Below are 20,955 nucleotides of genomic sequence, written 5' to 3'. Positions count from 1 at the left end.
AACATATTGTACCCTGTGTAACTTCATTAGCATAACTGTCGCAGCAGCCACGAATAATGCACGGTATGTCTTCTCGTGTCACCCACAAAATAACAAGTATGGCGCTAGACCAGCGGCGAACTCTGAACTTGTGTAATAGGTGGCTTTAGTTTCGCGATGTAGCCAGAAATAAGACCGCCAATGCCGATTCAATGGACTGTTAAAAAATTGGGGTCTTTTAATATTCGCTGTTGCGCTTACAATGCAGCATTATTACCGTACTTGGTGATTGCCAAGACTCTCTAATGCCCTGGACAAAATGTACGGCAGCGCAACCATCACACGTGCATAAAGGCCGAAGCCGGGCTACCGCGTATTGCACCCTTGTGCTTACGCCCATACAAAAATGCTGTATGGTCAGCTATAGAAAATCCTTTTTATGGTCGTCTCTAGCTATTTGGCCCAATAATCTTTAGACTTTTCTATGTCTGTCTTTAGTGATTCGTATCGCCATTCCTATGGGTGTCTTTGCTTCTTTTATAACCGGTTCTATGGCTGTCTTTAGCTATTCGTATCGACATTCATATGGGTGTGTTTAGCGTCTTCTATAGCCGGTTCTGTGGTTGTCTTTAGATATTCGTATCGACATTCCTATGGTCGTCTTTAGCTTCTTCAATAGCCGGTTCTATGGTTGTCTTTAGCTATTCGTATCGAAATCCCTATGGGTGTCTTTAGCTTCTTCTATAAGCGGTTCTATGGCTGTCTTTAGCTCGTCTTTCGATATCGCTATGGCTATAGAAGAATCTAACGACACCCATAGGAATGTCGATAGGAATGACTAAAGACAGCCATAAAAATGTCTAAAGATAATTGGGCCAAATAGCTAAAGACAACCATAAGAAGGTTTTTCAATAGCCGACCATACCATATTTTTGAATGGGCTGTAGCCAGAAGAGAATCACCACTACTCGAAACACAGCGACAGCAGCAGCCACTCAGAAATTATTAGCATGCTGCCATGCTGGAATAGAGCCTTGCAGATCCCTAGAACTTCTCCTGTGACACTTAGGTCGTGTGCCTAGCTGCTTTCTGTAATATATGCTCCATGAACACTTCAGCGATATAGGGGGAGTGCGAGGTTGCGATTGCAAACACTTCGCCAGTTTTCAGTTACAAAAGGGTTAAACACAGGCATTCAAGGAAAGCAAAATCAAGGGTTTATTCATTCCATTCATTACATAAAGGGCTGCTATCTACGCTACTTCACCACCAGTAAACAGTTGTTCACATACGCCGATCGAAAAACACAGCACACCAATTCCAACTCTCTGGCTCACGCTTAAGTGACTCGCTCGACAGCCACACTACGCGGCACATTCCCCGCGAACGCCCACCGAGACACAAATACCTACAGGTGGTGGGTAGTCCACAGAAAAGAGAGCACTCGGAAGTCGTTCAGTACACTCAGTACTCAACGCACACAGCTGCAAGTACGGTGGCTAAAATGGAAAGGCACTCTCAATAAAACAATGAAGACGGTCGCACACAATGTAATGATAAAAAAACGTTTTTCCAAGTTCACTCAATTAGTTCCTTGTAAGTTTTCTCAGTTCGCGAAAAAAATAATTATTTTTGTCACATCCCCGCGGCCAAATCTTCACTTCTGTGTACGTTGCAAATTGCAATGCCCATGTGCACCAGGGTAGTTGAGAAAAGTATTCGTGAACACCAAAAAAAGTCCTGCATTTCTTGCACTATACAGTCTCTTCAGTTCGTAAGATCACTCACCCTGGAGTTTTGCGTACGATGAAATTCCTGTCACAGTATAGCAGGTCTCCATTTTCGCATGACTTGAAGTTGATGTTGAATTAATCGTAACACTGTCACCGTAAACACCGAAAAGCGACACATTTGCTTGGCGTCACACCATCTACACGAGCACATTGCCATCGAGTCGAAATTCTTAGCACCAGGCAACACGTGCCCTGCCCGCGCACATGAGCAAGGAGACGAAATGTGGCTGACTGAGTACATCTAGGTATAAGCAGGTCCATCGCGGTAGCAAATAGTGCAGAGATACGTGCCCATCTTTCGACCTTTTTCTAACTTGTTCGCTGGTAATTTTTTGGGGGGGAAATACAAGATCGCCTAACATTTTGTTTTCTTCATTCGAAAAAGTTTTATCTGTTCTCAGTACTCAGGCAAAATTGTCTGTCACTAGCATTGCTGTGCGCAGGAATACTAACACAGCGCGGGCCGCATGGCGGTGTCCTTGGGTACCCACGGCCAAAACCAGTATGCCAAACAAACAAAAGAAAATAAAACAGGACGCAGGGGTGTCCCCTCTACCCTTTCATCGCTTCCCAAAATTTCCTCACCGCGCCTCCTTCAGTCCAGTGTGGGTCGCTCCCCCCCTTTCTCAATGACTAATCTGAAAGTGGACTCCGCGGGAGAAAGAATGCGGTTGTTCGCAGCTTCCACCATATTTCTGAGAGAGCGTACCGTGGGCCGCGAAAGTTTTTTCCAATATGCTTCGACGCTGTGAGGGCCGTTTTCAGAGAAGCCCGCTTTTTCACTTGACCACGGCAGCGAAGGGCCGTAGAGGAAGAATTCTCCGAAATTATACGTCTTTCGGTCAACGTTCATTTGCAAGCTTTGCCGACGCGCAGTATCCAAAGTTGCAACCTGAATTTGAGCGTTAATCAGTAGCTTCCTTTAATTGTTCTTTTACCGTATTGTTGGTATAATAAGTACCTCACCTTATTGAACAAATACGTTCATAAAACCGCCCGATCAACCTCATCATCGTTATCCTATCTGTGTTGTAGATGTAGCTAGGTAAATCATGAGTATATGAATTCCGCGTCATAAGTCATATTGAAACCAGCAGAATAGGATTTAATGGTTGCTCGAATTATACCTTTATAGGCTGACACTTTTCGATTAGCGGCTTGAATCTTGGAGCCTTATGTTACTATGTAGTTAGCTAAAGAAGCCTTTATGGATGCAGGCTCTTAAGTTCTGCGCCAAACGCTTTCTTAATGCAAGCAAAATGTTGCTTAATTATCATACATCTAAAGGTTTACAGTTATATATTGTACTGTACCCAGCCGCAGAAGCTTTTATGGCTGCCTCTCTTTAGCTTTAAAAGCAAATTCTCTCGAATAGCTGGCAGAAGACAGCCTTATGGTTCCAGGTTTGTAGACTTAGAGCTAAACAACGGCCCATAGCCAGCCAAATGAGCTTTTATGGCTTTCCCTCTATAGCTTTAGTACGAACCCTTTCAATAGCTGGCAAAAGACAGCTGAATGGTTTGAAGTCTGTAGACTCAGAGCGAAAAAACGGCCTATAGGCAGCCGAGTGAGCTTTTATGGCTTTCTCTCTATAGCTTTAGGACGAACTCTTTTCAATAGCTGGAAAAAGACAGCTGAATGGTTTTGAGTCTGTAGACTTGGAGCTAAACAACAGCCCATAGCCAGCCAAGAGAGCTTTTGTGGCTGTCTCTCTTTAGCTTGAGGACATATTTTTTTCCAATAGCTGGCTAAAGACAGCTGAATGGTTTCAAGTCTATAGACTTGAAGCTAAACAATGGTCTATAGCCAGCCAAAATAGCTTCGCCGGGGCTGGTCTCTAGAACTAAAGCCATACATATTTCTTTAGCTGGCTACAGTAACCTGAATAGCTGTGACTCTACAGACTAAACACACTAGGATGTTCTATAATCATCTAAAGAGAATTGTATGGTTTACAGTCTTTAGTGCAGGATCTCTAAAAACTTCAATAGCTGGCTATAGCCTAATTTATGCCTTTTTATGGGTGACCATAGAGACCCATAGGCGGCCATAGCTCACCAGACATTTTTCAATAGATGCTCATAAGGCATTTTTGTATGGGCGTGTTGGTACCCTCAAGCGGCGCTCGCGAGAGGTGAAACATTCCGCTCTGCTTTCACGCTCTCTCGGCGCAGCGTCTTACGAAGCTTAGGGTTTCTTTGGGCGGCGGAAAGTCCGCTAAGGCATTTTTTCCGCACCATATATTTCGGTCACAGTAAACGCTGATATCGACGCCGTTTTTCTAAGACACGAAGAAGTTAGCGCTGCGGGTTGCAATGCTCATGCAAGACAGACACGAAGCCGACGAAGTGTTACATCAGACTGCCTTCACAGTAATCATATTAGAAATTATGGCGGTTTTGCAGGAGTAAACTTAGCAGAAATAGATGAAAGCTCACTTTCTTCACAATAAAGTTCATTGTCTCTCTGTCTTTCACTTTCTTCAGTTTACCTTTTACTTTAAAAAATGCATTTGAAGGCATGTCTATAGATACGTCCCTGTGTTTTCTATGGCTTTTCGTCGTGAGTAGTTTTGTACCAACAGCATGCGCAACAACATTTTGTACAAAACAATGAACAGGAACACAAGTATATTTATTGCAAAGGCACGTGGTATTCTTCTAGCTTTGAACCACGTTTCCCAACTCAAATTAAGAGCTCAGTCATACACACCGATTCTCTAAGGGCTGTTTCAATGCTTTCATCATTGAAGGCTAGTAGAAACCAAACTTTTAATGCTATTTTTCGAGCTCTGTGCCCGGCTTATAGTATAAAGCTTGCTGTCACAGTGTGCTGGGTTCCCGACCACTGTGGCATTGCTAGAAACGAAGCCGCTGACCAAAGCGCTGCACCAGCTGCCCTTCGGGATAACATGGACCTAAACCTATGGATCAAGACCTATAACATTTTGTGAGGAGGAAGCTGCGAGACCACTGCTAACAACGGTGCAATAAATCGATGGATAATAAATTGCTCTTCCTTAAACCTAAAAAACAAAATACGTCGGCGGAGAAACAAATCCAGATTCATAGAGGTGGCCTTATGCAGACTTAGCATGGGCCACACATGCATCACGCATTAATACTTGTTAACTGACACAAACTACACTCAGTGTCATCAATGTGGTCGGCAGCTATCTGTCCTTCACATGCTTATCAAAGGAAGGAAGAAAGGAAACTTTATTTAGAAAGGATGGCCCGAAGCCATCCTTTGAGAAAGGATGGCCCGAATCGGGGAGGGCAGGAAGGACGCTAGTAATGTCCAGCCATCGAGGCCGCACAGGCGAAACTCCAGAGTGCTGTCAAGGTGTCCTTGTCAAAATGCTTATCAAACGTGATAGGTGTAAAATTTTAAGGAAACGTCACTTTAAAGAAAATTACGCATATAATATTCTCTTGCGCCATTCATTATTCCTATCAGACCACCCATTGCCCTCTTACAAAAAAGTTTTTACTTACGTTTGAGATTTTGAGTTTTAAAATAAATATCGTACATCCCATAACCTCACTTGTGTTCATTACCTGTTGCAAAACAGTGGCGGGACCTGACACTTCGCACCTTATTGTGCCTGTAGTAATCAGGTCTTAATATGTTCCTATACACCCAATACTCTTACTACTCTTGTTACAGGCCAATTTCCCTAAGAAATGTCTCTTGTAAACTATCAGAATAGATAATTTACTCAAATATTGTCCCATTTATGGAATGTAACTCTTTCTTCACATCCTGCTAGCACGGATTCCGAAAACATTAATCATGCGAAACCCACCTTCTATATTTCACTAACGACATAGCATCAGCTCAAGATCGCGGCTCACTTGTACACTACATTTTTCTTGACTTTCAAAAATCGTTCGACACAATACCTCATGAATTACTTCTTCTGAAAATTAGTACATTAAACATAGATCCAAAAATACCTAAATGGATTGAATGCTTTTTGACTAATCGCCCTCAGTTTGTAACTAATGACTGTGACTGACCTCTTTCTGAAGTAACATCTGGCGTTCCACAAGGTTCCGTTCTTGTCCCTTTACTTTTCCTGATATAGCTATATTAATGACCTCCCCGACAGTATTAACTCCTCTATAAGGCTATTTGCCGATGATCGGGTCCTTTACCGCGCAATAACGAACGAATCAGATAGCACACTCCTACAGGCTGACCTCGACACTGTCTCAACCTGGTGCAATAAATGGTTTACGACTCTCAACTCTTACAAATCTAAATGCATGACAATAACCCGGCGATCTATTTCTACCCTTTGTACTTATACCACTAACGCAGTGCCCCTCCAGCATGACTGTTCCTATAAGTACCTCGGCGTCTACAGTACCCATAACCTATCTTCCCACATATGTCACCTACATCTGTAATAATGCTAATCGAACGCTGGGATACTTGCGCCGCAACTTTTCTCATGCTCCGCTGTCCCTCAAAATTCTGCTATACGGGTCACTAATTCACCCAAATCCTGAGTACGCTTCCGCAATATGGGATCCCCTGCAGCATACACTAATCACTACGCTAGAATTCGTTCAGAGCTGTTCAGATCGTTTTATTTGTTCTAATTACTCCCGTACTGAGAGCGTATCCCAAATGAAATCTCACCTTGAACTACCACGCTTAACTGTCCAGAGGAAATTGACGCTACTTCACATTTTTCACAAAATATTCTTTCACAACTCATCAATGATGCGAGACCTCATTTCTGAATCGTCATACCACTCATCATGCATTGATCATCAGCATAAGGTTACCATTCCTTTCTCCCATACAAACTTATTTTCAGCTGCCTTTTTACTCAGAACATGTGCTGAATGGAACCGCCTACCCTCTTCCATCGTAACCATTCAAGACCCTTCATTGTTTAAAATGCCATTACTCAACACTTTTTGTAACAATTCTGCAGTGTTCGTTTTCTGTTGTGTTTGATTTGCTTGTTTGCTTTTTACATATCCGTTCTTTTTCTAGTTATTTTCTGTTTTTGTTCTTTTTGCTTCTTCCTTTTTTTTTCTTTTATCTTGCTTTTTATTGTCTTTTTTTTTTCTTTGCGTGCTTACTGTTACCCACCCCTTTTGTAACGGCCTATGGGTCTTGAGGGTGTTAAAATAAATAAATAAATAAATAAATAAATAAATAAATAAATAAAAAAAACAAATACATTTTTAACCTGGTACTTTTATTGCTAATTCTGCTCATCTAGCCTACCATTATCGTGGCGCTCTATGCTTTTTTTCGTTCTTGTGCCATTAAAAACAAAATAATGTACTAATCAACAGTGCAGTTTTTTTTTCTCGCAGGGAAACGAAATAATGCCTTAATAAATTTTTGTCTAATTGAAACTTCTTTATACCAAAAGCAGGCCACCAACGAAACAAATCACCTAAAATGTTTTAGCCTTGGGCAGTTGAGCTTCCTCTTCTTAACTTATTGTTCCGTCTTGTAGCTCTTTACGTGTTCCTCTGAAGGCACTGATAACGACTTTTGCATTCAACATCGTCGTAAGTATGTGGGCGTGAAATTCAGTGAGCGCTGAATATTCTTTGAATATTTCATGAGCACATGACTTCGCGATTGTAGGAAAAACTCCAGTTTTGCTGCCCTAAATGGCAGTTTCAAAATTTTGTCTACCTTTGGGAGCTACTATTGTTGTGGAGTTGCAAAATGTTGCAAACAATTGCAAACTGTTTTCAAGGAAAATTCAGCTACTTTTAGCACTTCACGTCATTTCTATTGCAGGACCATCAAGGTGGATCAATCACGGGTGGAAACAGAGGAACAAAGACAGGCAATACGGGCCGTGGCAGTCAAGCCCTCTACAACGACTTTCCTTCACGTCTTCTGCCGCCTGGTGCTTGGAAGGGTTCTACTGCGGAACAGAACCACTTAGGCGCTCCGGAGCGCCCGAAAGGCGCCTCGAAGTTTGGCTTCTCCCACAAAGATTTTAAAGAGGAACGAGCCCACCTTTCATCTAATCCGTTGGCTTCTCTTCACCCATTCACACCCAGTAGCCGCAAGCAATGATCTGCTGAGTTGACCCAAGCGTCACAGATGTGATGCGCCTGCTTGTATTGCCTGGGGTTCACCTGCACCCATTTAACCGTACTTCGCTTGAAAGGTATTCTGTAGATTGTGACAAACCGCTCTTATGGTGTATTGCTCTTACACTAGCCTCCTGCTTTCTCGGTTACATGATCAGGGTGTTAACATTCCTTCGGGAGTTACAACTTCGTGCCCGAACGACTGAAAATCCATACTTGCACCAATACAAGAAGCCGTGCAAATACATATCAACATTCAGAATGACATCATTTGCTTACTTTAGAGATATGTCAATTTTTCACGGAAATAAAACACTAATATTATTGTTTGTTAGAGAGCCGACGCCGTCTAGTGGAAGCGGAATAAACCAAAACGCGTCCTTCTTTTCTCCCTCAGTAAAGAAGCGATATACCTCTGAAAGAAACAAACGAAGCAGTTAGGACATTTCTATAAATTTTTAAAGCCTTTCTATCGGTACACGATGAATTTTAAGCCCGTTGGCAATGAACTAGTAAGTCCTATAGGAATTAGATGAGGTGAGTCCCCTTTTAAGTCCCACGCTGTGGAAACGCTGTGTGCTGTATTCTGCTGCGAGGCACTCGTGTCGTTACCACGAGATGAGAAGATTTTTTTGCATGCCATGCTGGCAGAACACTTCGCTACGCTATTGAAAACAAAAGAGAAAAACTGCACCGGTGCCTGCCCGCCATTGCACTGAAAGAAATTATAAACTAGGTTGTGCCACTTACCCTTGCTGGGAGGCAAGTTAGCTAAGTAGCAATTTTGAAATTCGAAACAACGCGCCCGTCTGCGCAGATGAACCACACTATGCTGTCTACATACATTGAAAATGTTCTACTGTGTTCTAGTGCCAATGGTACGTTTTCCGAATAGCTTTTTATATATGCGATCATTGCAGGAAGGTTTCAGTCATTTCGAACTAGCCACAGTAACAGCTTCAGATGATTTGTTTCGAGACAAATTGTACCCCTTGTTTTTATCAGCAATCGTATTCGTTTATTAGTTCTACGCTTCTTTAAAGACGTAATTACTCGCATAATGATCGCACCCCTGAAGTTCCTCGTCAAAATGCGGCTTTTTTTATTTCCCGCGTAGTGATCGCACCCTGAACTTGCCGCAGCCATATGTCATATGTGTGGCAAGTTTGATGACGATGGTCGTGCTTACCTTAGTTTCCTCTTCTTTCAGAGTAGACATAACTACGTTACTGCCGCGTACTTGATGATATTAGCGATATCGGCAAGAGTGAGTTCATTATTGGTGCGGAAAAAAGTCTCACTAGATGCACATAATGTACTCACGAGACATATAAAAAACGCACTGGGCTTGCTGCGTCGGCCGCCGTGTCTTGATGTCCCACACTGTGACAGCAGCAGCCACTCATTGGTCGAGCTGTTCTCACCTCGCAGCAAACTCGTTCCGGCGCGTTCCGTAATTCCCTAATTGCGGCGCGTTGCGTAATGAAAACACTGCATTTTGCGTCACTCGGTGGTCATTCAGTGGTGGTGGAGTTGTTGTTTTTATTTCTTATGTTGATTATGTTCATGAGACTTATCGTAAAGATTCTGACCTGCAACTTGCGTTTTCTGAGCTCGAACTTTTTTCGCGAAAAATATACCTCGCGTAATGATCGCACCACTAAATTTGCATCATATTTTTGGGAAAGAAGTGCGATCATGACGCGGGTAAATACGGTAATTTATACAACTACAAAACAGACATTGGAGAAATTTTACTGGTGGTTTAGTTTCGTGTCTACAGTTTTCTATCACGCCTATTTCTGTCCTAATGGTTTACTTTCGAAACCTCATAGCTCCTCTAACGGATCATTATTGTACAAATGAGCCCCCAAGTATTAATATAATTTTAAATTGTCAAATGGTAACGAATAATGTTTATTGGGTAACAATAAATCTGAGTATAAAGTCACGGTTGGACACAATTTGTACATTCGACTTGCCCAGTGGTCGGAAATAATTTGTTTGGGTAACGATTAATGTGATTATATTAGGCACAATATGACACACTTCGCACTTTTGTATTGCTAAATGGTCACAAATAATATTTACATAGTAGCAATGAATATGAGTTTAATAAGCACGATTTCACATAATTGATACTTTCTTAACATTTATCCATGTTTGTGAAAAGCGTGTAAAAGAATGTGTCCCAGAATAAAAACATTCAAGTATTAAAACATTTGTTATCTGCTACAAACAAAGATGTGTTGAGATTTAGTTATCAGTATTTATGTCTCAAAGATTTACTTCAAGGATCTTTTGAAGCTGCAACCTTTCTTTACCAGGCTTCCGAATAGACGCAACTAGGTCAAAGTGACGGCACGTCTTCCCCAGTGCGCAAAAGCTTGGCGCTAACAATGACAAAATAACGGCACCATCTTATTTTAAGAGCGAAAGCTAAATTACTCCACTTCACACACGAACCACACAAAATTCATTGCTCCGTCGATTTGTCCTTCAAGGTCACCCAATTTCCAGCCAGTCCCTCTTTTTCTGCGCTCACTTAAAGCGCCTAATTGCTCGTTCATTCCAGCGGATAGGGCGCGAAAGAGATAAGGTGAAAGAGGAAGGGTGTGTTTATTTAAAAAAATGTTGGTGTTCACAGCACACTCCTGGCACGAAAACAAACTATCGCTCCACAACCATTGATACACCCCTTCTCAATGGACCCCTCTTTACCCCTCGCTACCTAGAAATGTCCTTACCAGTCCTCCCAAACTACAGCAAAACTCTATTATCTTGTTTTGGAGTGCCCCAAATTCTCTAGGAGATGCAATTTTTAACCTTGCTTTCTCGAGCCTACTAGCCCTGTCGACCTCCATACTGTCCACACGAACACGTACACTACATTCGTAGCCCATTTTTGCGTCCAAAGCGGTACAGCAGGAAACGTGTAGCGTAGGTCTACTCTTGCACCAAGTCAGGCCATGAACATTGCCTTCTCCGACCCCTCGAGAACTTCCGCCGCTCTCTAATGCGAGCACTGGCTGCAACGCCCCACACCAATCACCCACTATCCCCACAGTGGTTTGGAGACATACAAGCCAATAAGTGTTGCGACTGAAACTTCGGTTCCACTCCACATGCACTCTCGGCGCGGAAACACAGCTATCACTCCAAAAACTTCGGCTTCGCTCTGTGGTCGCGCAGGCACTGTGCAATTTACACCGCGTTCGCTCCGGCAATGCCGAGCAGCGTCTGGGTGTTGCCTGCGGTAGAATTGCAGATGAGGTAGTTGCTGATACAGAAGTATCTGTATGACGGCCGTTTCTCTATAAATGAGCTATTACTCGACAAATTTGGTTTAACCGCTTCCCACGACTGAATTTTTTTGTGTGCTGCCTGCCTCCGTACCCAGACGTGATCACTATCTGGACTCCTGGCCATGCCGGCCTGGTTGGGAATGAAGCGGCTTATGCCCCCCGAATATACCCCCCACCCCACGCCTCCCTCTTAACACACCACGCCACCCTTTACTGCCACCTGCAAACTGAAAACTTGTATAATCACCCATCCTGCACCACATCTCGCCGCTCCTTTCCCTCTACACCCGCTCCCACTTTCACATACCTCTCACCACTCACCACCTTGTTTTCTCTTGTCCCACCACCCTAACCGCGTCCCGTCCCCCAACCCTGAGCAGTTGGAGGCCGAGCTGACAAGCTCAGCACCAGAGCGGCAGCAAGCCCTGTTTCAATGAACTCTGGACGCAGCTGGGACACGCGGCCTCCTGGACGTAGCAGGCTGAACACATCCTAGGGTGCACAAGAAAAGTTTATTCCTCCTCCTGTTCTTCTACGTTATAGTAACGGCGCATACCCACAGAGGGGTTAGCTTTCTTCTTCACTCTTTTAACCTAGTAAAGTTGTATGATTTTGACACCTTTTTATTACCATCTAAAGTCAGGAATTTCGAAAGCAGCGCCTGAAGCCCTCCGGCCCTTTTAATAGTTCCAGCGCCTATTGCATATACCTTCGCAGCACCTCAGCGCTAGCGGATTTTATGGAACGTAAGGCCGCCCACCCGAAATCGTTCGAAGCAGGTATCGTCCTCCTAAGATGATGACTGGAGACGACCTCGTTCATAAGGCTTGTTCCACAACCTTGCACAATAAAAGCACCCAGACAGCGCTCAACCGAGTTTTTGAGGAAGCCCTGGAACAACGGTGCCAAACCTTCCCATGTCGGGGTAACGGGAGGTTGCAGGGCTAAGCGGGGAGATTCGAGAACTCCAGCAAGCATTTGGGAGTTTTAGTTCACCCGAGACACCATGTGAGCCCTACGCCATGGTCTACGCTGCTAATAGCGGCTTTTCCGCACCGTCACCAGAAGTCCCTGCCGTAGCGGGGACAATTTAGGCCATACGGCTGGCTATTGCGCAATACCCCGCCCTATTTGGACCGAAATGTGGTGAAAAACCTACCGCAGATCGTGGTGCTAGCACTTCGGAGAAGTCGGCCACGTAGAGAGAAGCTGCTGTTACTGCCGCTACAAGTGACTAAGTTTTCGAGCTTTTCTATTCAAGACACGCTACTTGCGCAGCCCTACGAGAAGGCGGCAAATATCACTAGTTTAACTCCGGCCGAGTCCCAACACATTTCTACAGCACTACTTATACCCCGCCACAACGAGTAGAGAAGGGCGACTGGATTGCAGTGGAATTTTATAGAAGCTACATGGTGTGCCGCGAAAGGTAAGCTCACCACCGTCGAGTTCGTCATGATCGTGTGTTCTACGTTTTCGCGATGTCCACTCATCCTTGATACCTTCCGCGAGGGTTCGAGTGTTAGCCTCCCCGTAGCTGAGATTCCCATCAGACACGGCACGCTGGTGCCTTAATGCGAAAGCCTTAATTTCCGTTTTGTGGACCACGTGAGGTACAGAAAACCATTGTGGGGTACGCAAAATAGGAGAAAAAATTGTACCTTGCTCGAGAAAGACAACAAGCACCGGCGTCGGTGCGTTAAACCCTTAAAGCATCAGAAGAGGCACCTCCGGAGCAGGGTGCCTGAAGGCGAAATCAGGACCAGCTTGAGAAATAGGGTAGCGACGTGAAAAACAATATGCTCGTGGCGGTGGCGAGCTGGCGGAAGAGCTAAGGGTGCTTCCCAAGGGGCTGGCTGCTGAAGTAATTATGGCAATGCTGCTACCACGGGTGAGTTCGTGTAAGTAACCGAAGCTTGCGGGTATACGCTTGCTATATGCTATAATCTATATATAATCCATATAATCTATATATGTATAATCGCTTAAAAAGCTGCTGTTCAACATGGATGTCTGAAAAAACAGATCAATGAGTTTTCCTTTGTACAACCGGGACTCGCCTGGCTTTCGCTTCCCTTGCGCGCTGTGTGTTGTAATGTGGTTTAGCTTAGAGAAAGAGCGTATATATATATATATATATATATATATATATATATATATATATATATATATATATATATATATATATATATATATTGTACTGGAGATAGTAGTCTCCGACACGACGACATACCTTGCGGTTAGTGTGCGCCAATCTCCCCTGTACAACCGACGGGGTATGTACCGGAGGAAGGACTACTATGGGCCGCATGATGATTGCAGGCGCAAGGTGCTGCGCGAGAGAAGAAGAGGCACGGTCAGCATTGCGTGGCTCGCTCTAAGAGAACGCACCGAGACATCGGTCTGCGCTGCCTTACCCGTCTCTGGTCTCTGCCTCTTTCCAAGCGTCTTGCCGGTCCCCAGCTATAATCCTCCTTACAGTGTGGTGGAGGTGCAGTTCCCCTTTGCCTTTCCAGCCTGGAACTACGGAGCAAGCGCATAATTCGACCAGTATTGCAAGAAATCCATCCTGAAATGGCGCCTCCGCAGCATGAACCCATCATGTGCTCCGGATCTCTTCCTCGACGCGACCCTGCCAAGTTCTCCGGCACCGACGATCATGACGCAGAAGACTGGCTGTCATCCTTCGAAAGAGTGAGTGCCTACAACCGCTTGGATGACCCGGCGAAGCGTGCTAACGTCGGCTTTAGCCTTACTCAAATAGCCGAACGGTGGTTCCTCAACAACGATGCCGACATGACAACCTGGTCTGCCTTCAAAACGAGATTCTTAGAAGTGTTCGGTCGCCCCGCCGTCCGCAAGCTTAAGGCTGAAGCGAGCTTACGTGGGCGCGTGCAGCTTGCCGACGAAACTTACACGAGCTATATTGAGGACGTCGTCGACCTCTGTAGGCGCGTAAATCCTGCTATGCCCGAGTCCGAGAAGATCAAGCACGTCTTGAAAGGCATCGAAGACGGCGCGTTCCAGATGCTGCTCAGCAAGGACCCCCAGTCGGTTGGAGACATCATCAAATGGTGTGTTAGCTACGACGAGCTCAGGAAGCAACGCATTTCTACCCGCCAGTGCTTCCCGAATGACGAACCGCATCGGGCCTCACTTTCAGCACTTGCAGTCTCGTCTTATCTTGCGCCTCTTCTTCCACACATTGAACAATTCGTGCGCGAGGAGGCTGCGCGTCAACTTAACCTTCACCCATTGGCATCCACGCCCTCATGCCCCTTACCTACGACAGTACGCCGCGTAATTCAAGACCGAGTCGCCGAAGCGCTGCCATTAGACCACCAGCCTACATCCTCGAGTGCGCACCTGGTCCCAGCCGTTACTGCTCAACTCGACTCGCCCATGGCCGCGCCCGCAGCCGCACCTGTGGCGGCGCCTCTCTTTTCGCCTATGGCAGCACCTATTCCTTCCACCTTGGCGGCACCCTTCTCTAACCCGGTGGCAGGGACTTACACGTATGCTACGATTTGTGCGCAGCCACCACCCGTAACATTTCAGCCGCTGCAGTACGCCACAAGTCAGCGGGTGCTCCCGTATCCTCGTGCTGCAGCTCAAGCCCCCAACCCATGGCGCGCGCCCGATAATCGCCCCATATGTTTCGCGTGTAACGTTCCCGGACATGTCGCACGTTTCTGCCGACGCCGACCGCTTCAGACGAGTGACGTTCCTCGAGCGCCCGCCTTTGGCTCTCAGCCCCACTCAGCGGCCGTTCGTTCTGGCTCAACGCCTGCTTCGTATTCACCCGACGGGCTTCCCTTTTCTGGCCGCCGTTCTCCTTCCCCACGCCGCCGTTCCATTTCCCCGATGCGCCCCCGTGTGAACCCTGCAGCCGAGGGAAACTAGCAGCCGCAGTTCCTGAGGCACGAGCTGCGAAACTGTCGAACGTGCTAAGTCCTCATTTTTCGCCTTGTAATGTGATTGATGTGATTGTGGATAGTACCCCGGCACTCGCGCTTATTGACACTGGAGCAGCCGTATCTGTGATTCATGAGACTTTTTGCCGCAAAATTCGCAAAGTGATGACGCCGCTTTCAGGATTTACTCTTCGTACTGCCAACGCACAGCCCATTCAACCGCTAGCCATGTGCACTGCTCGCGTTACCATTCAAGCCATTCCCCACATCGTTGAACTGGTCGTCCTACGCTCATGCTCTCACGACGTCATCCTCGGCTGGGATTTTCTGTCACGTAACCGCGCTGTCATCGACTGCTTCCGTGCAGAAGTTGAACTGTTTTCACCTAATGATGGTGCAGCGGAGACTAGAAGCGTAAAATTAGTTGCTGCCGAAGATGCTTCCATTCCCCCATCCTCTTCTGTTCTTGTAACTGTATCGTCACCTGATGTTCCGGACGCCACCGTTCTCTTCACGCCATCCAGTCTGTTTTCGTCGCGCACAAACCTACTCTTGCCATTCGCTGTCCTGGACATCAAATGTGGTTCGAGCATCATGTCAATTTCTAACCCGTCCCCTTGTCCGTCTCGAGAGCTTCGCGGCGAATGTCTTGGGTGCGTCGAAGTTGTTGCGCCACACCTCGTTGTCGACATCCCGAACGAGTCAGCCACAGGCCATCTCGACGCGCTAAGCCCCGAAACCACTTTCGGTCCGGCAGTTTTTCTGCCTTCCATAGATACTGGCCTCACCGCTGAGCAAACAGACCAGCTCCTGGTTCTTCTACAACGATTCCGCACGTCCTTCGACTCCCACCAAACAACCCTAGGGCGCACGTCAACTGTCTGTCATCAGGTTGACACCGGGAACCACGCACCACTGCGCCAGCGACCATACCGCGTGTCACCCAAGGAACGCCGCGTTATCGAGGAGCATGTAGGCGATATGCTGTCCCGGGACGTTAATAGACCCTCCACGAGTCCCTGGGCTTCTCCAGTCGTGCTCGTCACCAAGAAGGATGGGTCTATTAGATTTTGCGTGGAATATAGACGTCTAAACAAGATTACACGGAAGGACGTGTACCCGCTACCTCGAATAGATGACGCGCTGGACTGCTTGCAAGGTGCCGAGTTCTTTTCTTCATTAGATCTGCGCTCGGGTTACTGGCAAGTACCCATGGCTGAGGCTGACCGACCGAAAACAGCGTTTGTGACACCGGATGGGCTCTACGAATTCAACGTCATGCCTTTTGGACTGTGTAATGCGCCAGCGACATTCGAACGAATGATGGACAATGTTCTGCGTGGGCTGAAGTGGCGTATCTGTTTATGCTACTTGGACGACATTGTCGTGTTTTCACCGGACTTTACGACCCACCTCCAGCGACTTGACCAAGTCCTTACGTGCCTTACTTCGGCTGGCCTGCAAATGAACCTCAAGAAATGCCGTTTTGCTGCCCGCAGACTTACTATATTAGGTCATGTGGTATCTAAAGACGGCATCCTACCAGACCCAGCCAAGCTGCGTGTGGTCCGCGAGTTCCCTAAACCGACCACAATGAAGGAGCTTCGAAGCTTTATTGGGCTTTGCTCCTACTTTCGGCGATTTGTCCGGAACTGCGAGTCTATCATCGCACCATTGACGCAGCTTATCGGTGACGCCAAAGAAGTTTTAAACTGGTAAACGGCTTCCGAGAGAGCGTTCGAGACCTTACGAAGGCTTCTGACATCACCGCCGATATTGCGCCATTTCGATCCTACCGCGCCCACTGAACTTCACACGGACGCCAGTGGTACCGGTCTCGGCGCTGTCCTGGCTCAAAGCAAAGCTGGTTTTGGCGAGTATGTCGTGGCGTACGCAAGTCGCGCTCTGACAAAAGCCGAGTACAACTACTCCGTCACAGAAAAAGAGTGCCTTGCAATCGTTTGGGCAATTAGTAAATTTCGACCCTACCTCTATGGCCGCCCTTTCGAAGTAGTCACGGACCACCATGCTTTATGCTGGTTGGCATCGCTGAAGGACCCGTCCGGACGTCTGGCCCGCTGGTCACTTCGACTCCAGGAGTACGACGTTCGTGTTGTTTACCGCTCAGGAAGAAGACACACCGACGCAGACGCCCTTTCTCGTTCGCCATTGCCACCGGAAGCTAATACGTCAGCGCTGGTGTCGAATATCGAGGTGTCGTCGCTACAAATTGACGACATGGCAACCGAGCAGCGGAAGGACCCTTGGATAGCTTCGGTACTAGACTTCCTTGCAAACCCTACAACGCCTTCCGCATCTCGCACACTGCGGCGCCAAGCAGCGCATTTTGCCATTCGGGAGGAGCTCCTATACCGGCGTAACTATTCCGCAGAAGGCCGCAAATGGTTGCTAGTAATACTGCGTCACTTGCGCTTCCAGATATGTGCATTGTTTCATGCTGACGCCCAGTGTGGGCATGCTGGCACACTAAAGACATATGAGCGCCTACGCCTACGCTACTACTGGCGAGGCATGTACACGTTCGTCGCGAAGTACATTCGCTCCTGCACTGACTGCCAGCGTCGTAAGACCCCTTCACGACACCCCACTGGAGAGCTGCGGCCGCTACCATTCCCGGAACGGCCTTTCGATCGGATTGGGATTGACCTCTACGGACCCCTTCCAATCACTCCATCAGGCAACCGTTGGATCATCGTCGCGGTGGACCACCTGACTCGATACGCCGAAACAGCCGCCCTGGCCACCGCAACTGCACACGACGTCGCCATTTTTCTACTCCGGCGTTTCGTCTTACGCCACGGTGCGCCCCGAGAGCTGCTTAGCGACCGAGGCCGCGTATTTCTCTCTGACGTCGTGGAGGCGCTGCTAAAGCAATGCCAGATTGTCCACAGAACCACGACTTCATACCACCCCCAGACAAATGGCCTTACTGAAAGGTTCAACCGCACCCTTGGAGATATGCTCTCCATGTACATATTGTCACGTAGCCAAGGACGAAGCAGTTGTTTGGAAAAGAAACAAGTTTATTGGAGCGAACTTGTGCTCCCCTAACAACTGAAAAGAATACAGAGGCGGCGATGCAGTGGTCAACAAAGTGACGTACGTGCGTCGGCGAGCGTCGCAGAATCGAATGCCCCGGCGTCTGCTCTGCAGGCTTTTTATCTTTCGGCGCGCGTGGTTCTGGAACCGTCGATTCGCATCGAGAACATTGTAGATGCAAGAAGATTATTCCGGGATGTTCACGTTAGATCGGAATGCTCTCCCTATCTGAACAGATAACACATGCGGCACAGAAAGAAAGAATGAAACACGCGCTTCCCTTGGCACGGAGATAACACAGACCGGCGCAGCCGGGCGGTAAAAGCAAAACACAAATAAACAAACCCAATGCATGGTTCGCGGCATTACCCCCCCTCTAAGAGTGCATCGACCCGATGCAAACATAAGCGACAGTCCGAAAATGAAAATAAAAGTTCGTCATCGTTCGTAGAAAGGTTTTAAGCGAACCACGTGGACGACTTCGGGCCGCGTACGTCGTCGTGATGTGCCGGAGTCACCATCGGGGATCACTTCGTAGGTAAGTTGGCCAACACGTCGCAGAATCTGGTAGGGTCCGAAATACCGTCGCAGAAGTTTCTCGCTCAGTCCGCGTCGTCGGATGGGAGTCCAAACCCACACACGATCCCCTGGTTTGTACTCGGCGTCTCGGCGTCGGAGGTTGTAGCGGCCCGCATCCACCAGCTGCTGGTCCGTTATACGAACTCGAGCGAGCTGTCGGGCCTCCTCCGCACGTTGAAGATATCCGTGGACGTCGGCGTTGAGGTCGTCGTCTTCTACATGCGGAAGCATGGCGTCGAGCATCGTAGTCGGTCGTCTTCCGTAGACAAGCTCGAACGGTGTCATCTGCGTAGTTTCCTGCGTCGCTGTATTGTACGCAAACGTGACATACGGGAGGACTTCGTCCCAAGTCTTATGTTCAACGTCGACGTACATGGACAGCATATCCGCAATTGTCTTGTTCAGACGTTCTGTTAGTCCGTTCGTTTGGGGGTGGTACGCCGTCGTTCTTCGGTGATCCGTGTTGCTGTAGCGTAAGATTCCTTGCATCAGCTCCGCGGTAAAGGCCGTTCCGCGGTCCGTGATTAGGACTTCAGGGGCTCCATGTCGCAGCACAACTTGGTTTATAAAGAACTTGGCGACTTGTTGTGCAGTCCCCCGCGGAAGAGCGGCGGTCTCTGCGTAGCGCGTCATGTAGTCTGTCGCTACGACAATCCACTTGTTCTCCGATCGTGACTTCGGGAACGGGCCTAGAAGGTCCATTCCAATTTGTTGAAAGGGCCTCCGCGGGACGGCGATCGGTTGTAGAAGTCCGGCGCGTCTTGTCGGCGGCGGTTTTCGTCGCTGGCAGTCCCGGCAACTCCGAACGTAGTGGGTGACGTCGGATGTAAGGCGGGGCCAGAAGTACTTCGCCTTAATTTTTGCAATAGTGCGAGCTGTGCCGAGATGTCCGGAAGACGGGTCGTCGTGGGACGCTTCCAAAATTTCGTCACGAAGGTCTGCGGGGATGACAAGTAGATAATTCGTTCTTGTTCCGGGGCTGAAATTCTTCTTCACGAGGACGGAGTTTCTGAGGCTGAATGCTGGTAAGTTACGCTTGAACGCTCTAGGCACGGCGACGTTACGTCCTTCGAGGTAGTCGATAATTACTCGCAAGTCGGGGTCGGCACGCTGCTGGGCGGCTAGGTCGCTCTCCGCAACAACCCCGAAGAACGCACTGTCTTCATCGGAGTCTTGTGGTGGTGGGTCGACAGGGGCGCGGGACAGGCAGTCGGCGTCGGAGTGTTTCCTGCCGGATTTGTAGACGATTGTAATGTCGAACTCTTGCAGGCGCAAACTCCACCGCCCAAGACGGCCAGAGGGGTCCTTCAAATTGGCGAGCCAACACAGCGCATGGTGGTCTGTTACAACCTTGAACGGTCTGCCATACACGTATGGGCGAAATTTTGAAATGGCCCATATAATAGCCAGGCACTCTTTTTCGGAGGCAGAGTAGTTTTTCTCCTCCTTCGACAGACCACGGCTGGCATAGGCGATTACGTTTTCGCACCCGCTTTGTTTTTGGACAAGGACGGCACCCAAGCCTATATCACTGGCGTCCGTGTGTATTTCCGTTTCGGCGTTGTCGTCGAAATGAGCGAGCACGGGCGGGCTTTGCAGGTGTTTTTGCAGCTCGCAGAATGCCTTTTCTTGGTCGTCTTCCCAGCTGAAAGCGGTGCTATCTTTCGTCAAGCGCGTGAGCGGCTCTGCAATGCGTGCGAAGTTTGCGACGAAGCGCCGGTAGTATGCGCACAGTCCAAGAAATCTGCGCACGCCCTTCTTATCTTTCGGCCTTGGGAAGTTCGCTATGGCTGAAGTTTTCGCCGGGTCAGGCAGGACTCCCGCGGCGTTGACGACATGGCCCAAAAACTTCAGTTCCTCGTACGCGAAGCGGCACTTTTCAGGCTTCAGCGTTAACCCCGACGTACGGATGGCCTCGAGTACTGACTGCAACCTTGCGAGGTGTTCGTCGAAAGTCCGGGAGAATACCACAACGTCGTCAAGGTATACGAGGCAGGTGTGCCACTTCAGGCCAGCTAGCACAGTGTCCATGACTCTTTGGAACGTTGCTGGTGCCGTGCATAGCCCAAACGGCATTACCTTGAACTCGTATAGGCCGTCCGGGGTTATGAATGCAGTCTTCTCTCGATCTCTCTCGTCCACTTCAATACGCCAGTAGCCGGTCTTCAGGTCCATCGATGAGAAGTACCTCGCATGGCAGAGGTGGTCGAGGGCGTCGTCGATTCGTGGCAGGGGGTACACG

The 20,955-nt window shown here is 47.9% G+C and overlaps 1 protein-coding gene across 1 annotated transcript in view; it reads left to right on the top strand.

Moving 5' to 3' along the window:
- The window catches only part of LOC144175547 (acid-sensing ion channel 2-like), a 55,947-nt gene extending 47,559 nt beyond the window's left edge, over positions 1-8,388 (top strand). Inside the window, exon 12 of the mRNA XM_077704618.1 lies at positions 7,554-8,388. Coding sequence (XP_077560744.1) covers positions 7,554-7,838 — 285 coding nt within the window. The 3' untranslated portion in view covers positions 7,839-8,388. The remainder of the gene's footprint in view (positions 1-7,553) is intronic.
- Positions 8,389-20,955: the final 12,567 nt, after the last annotated feature.

This window comes from Haemaphysalis longicornis, unplaced genomic scaffold, assembly GCF_048455015.1.
Source record: "Haemaphysalis longicornis isolate Haplotype H1 unplaced genomic scaffold, Haemaphysalis longicornis Haplotype H1 scaffold_3, whole genome shotgun sequence".
Lineage (NCBI taxonomy): Eukaryota > Metazoa > Arthropoda > Arachnida > Ixodida > Ixodidae > Haemaphysalis > Haemaphysalis longicornis.
This window is presented reverse-complemented; position numbering and strand designations above follow the sequence as displayed.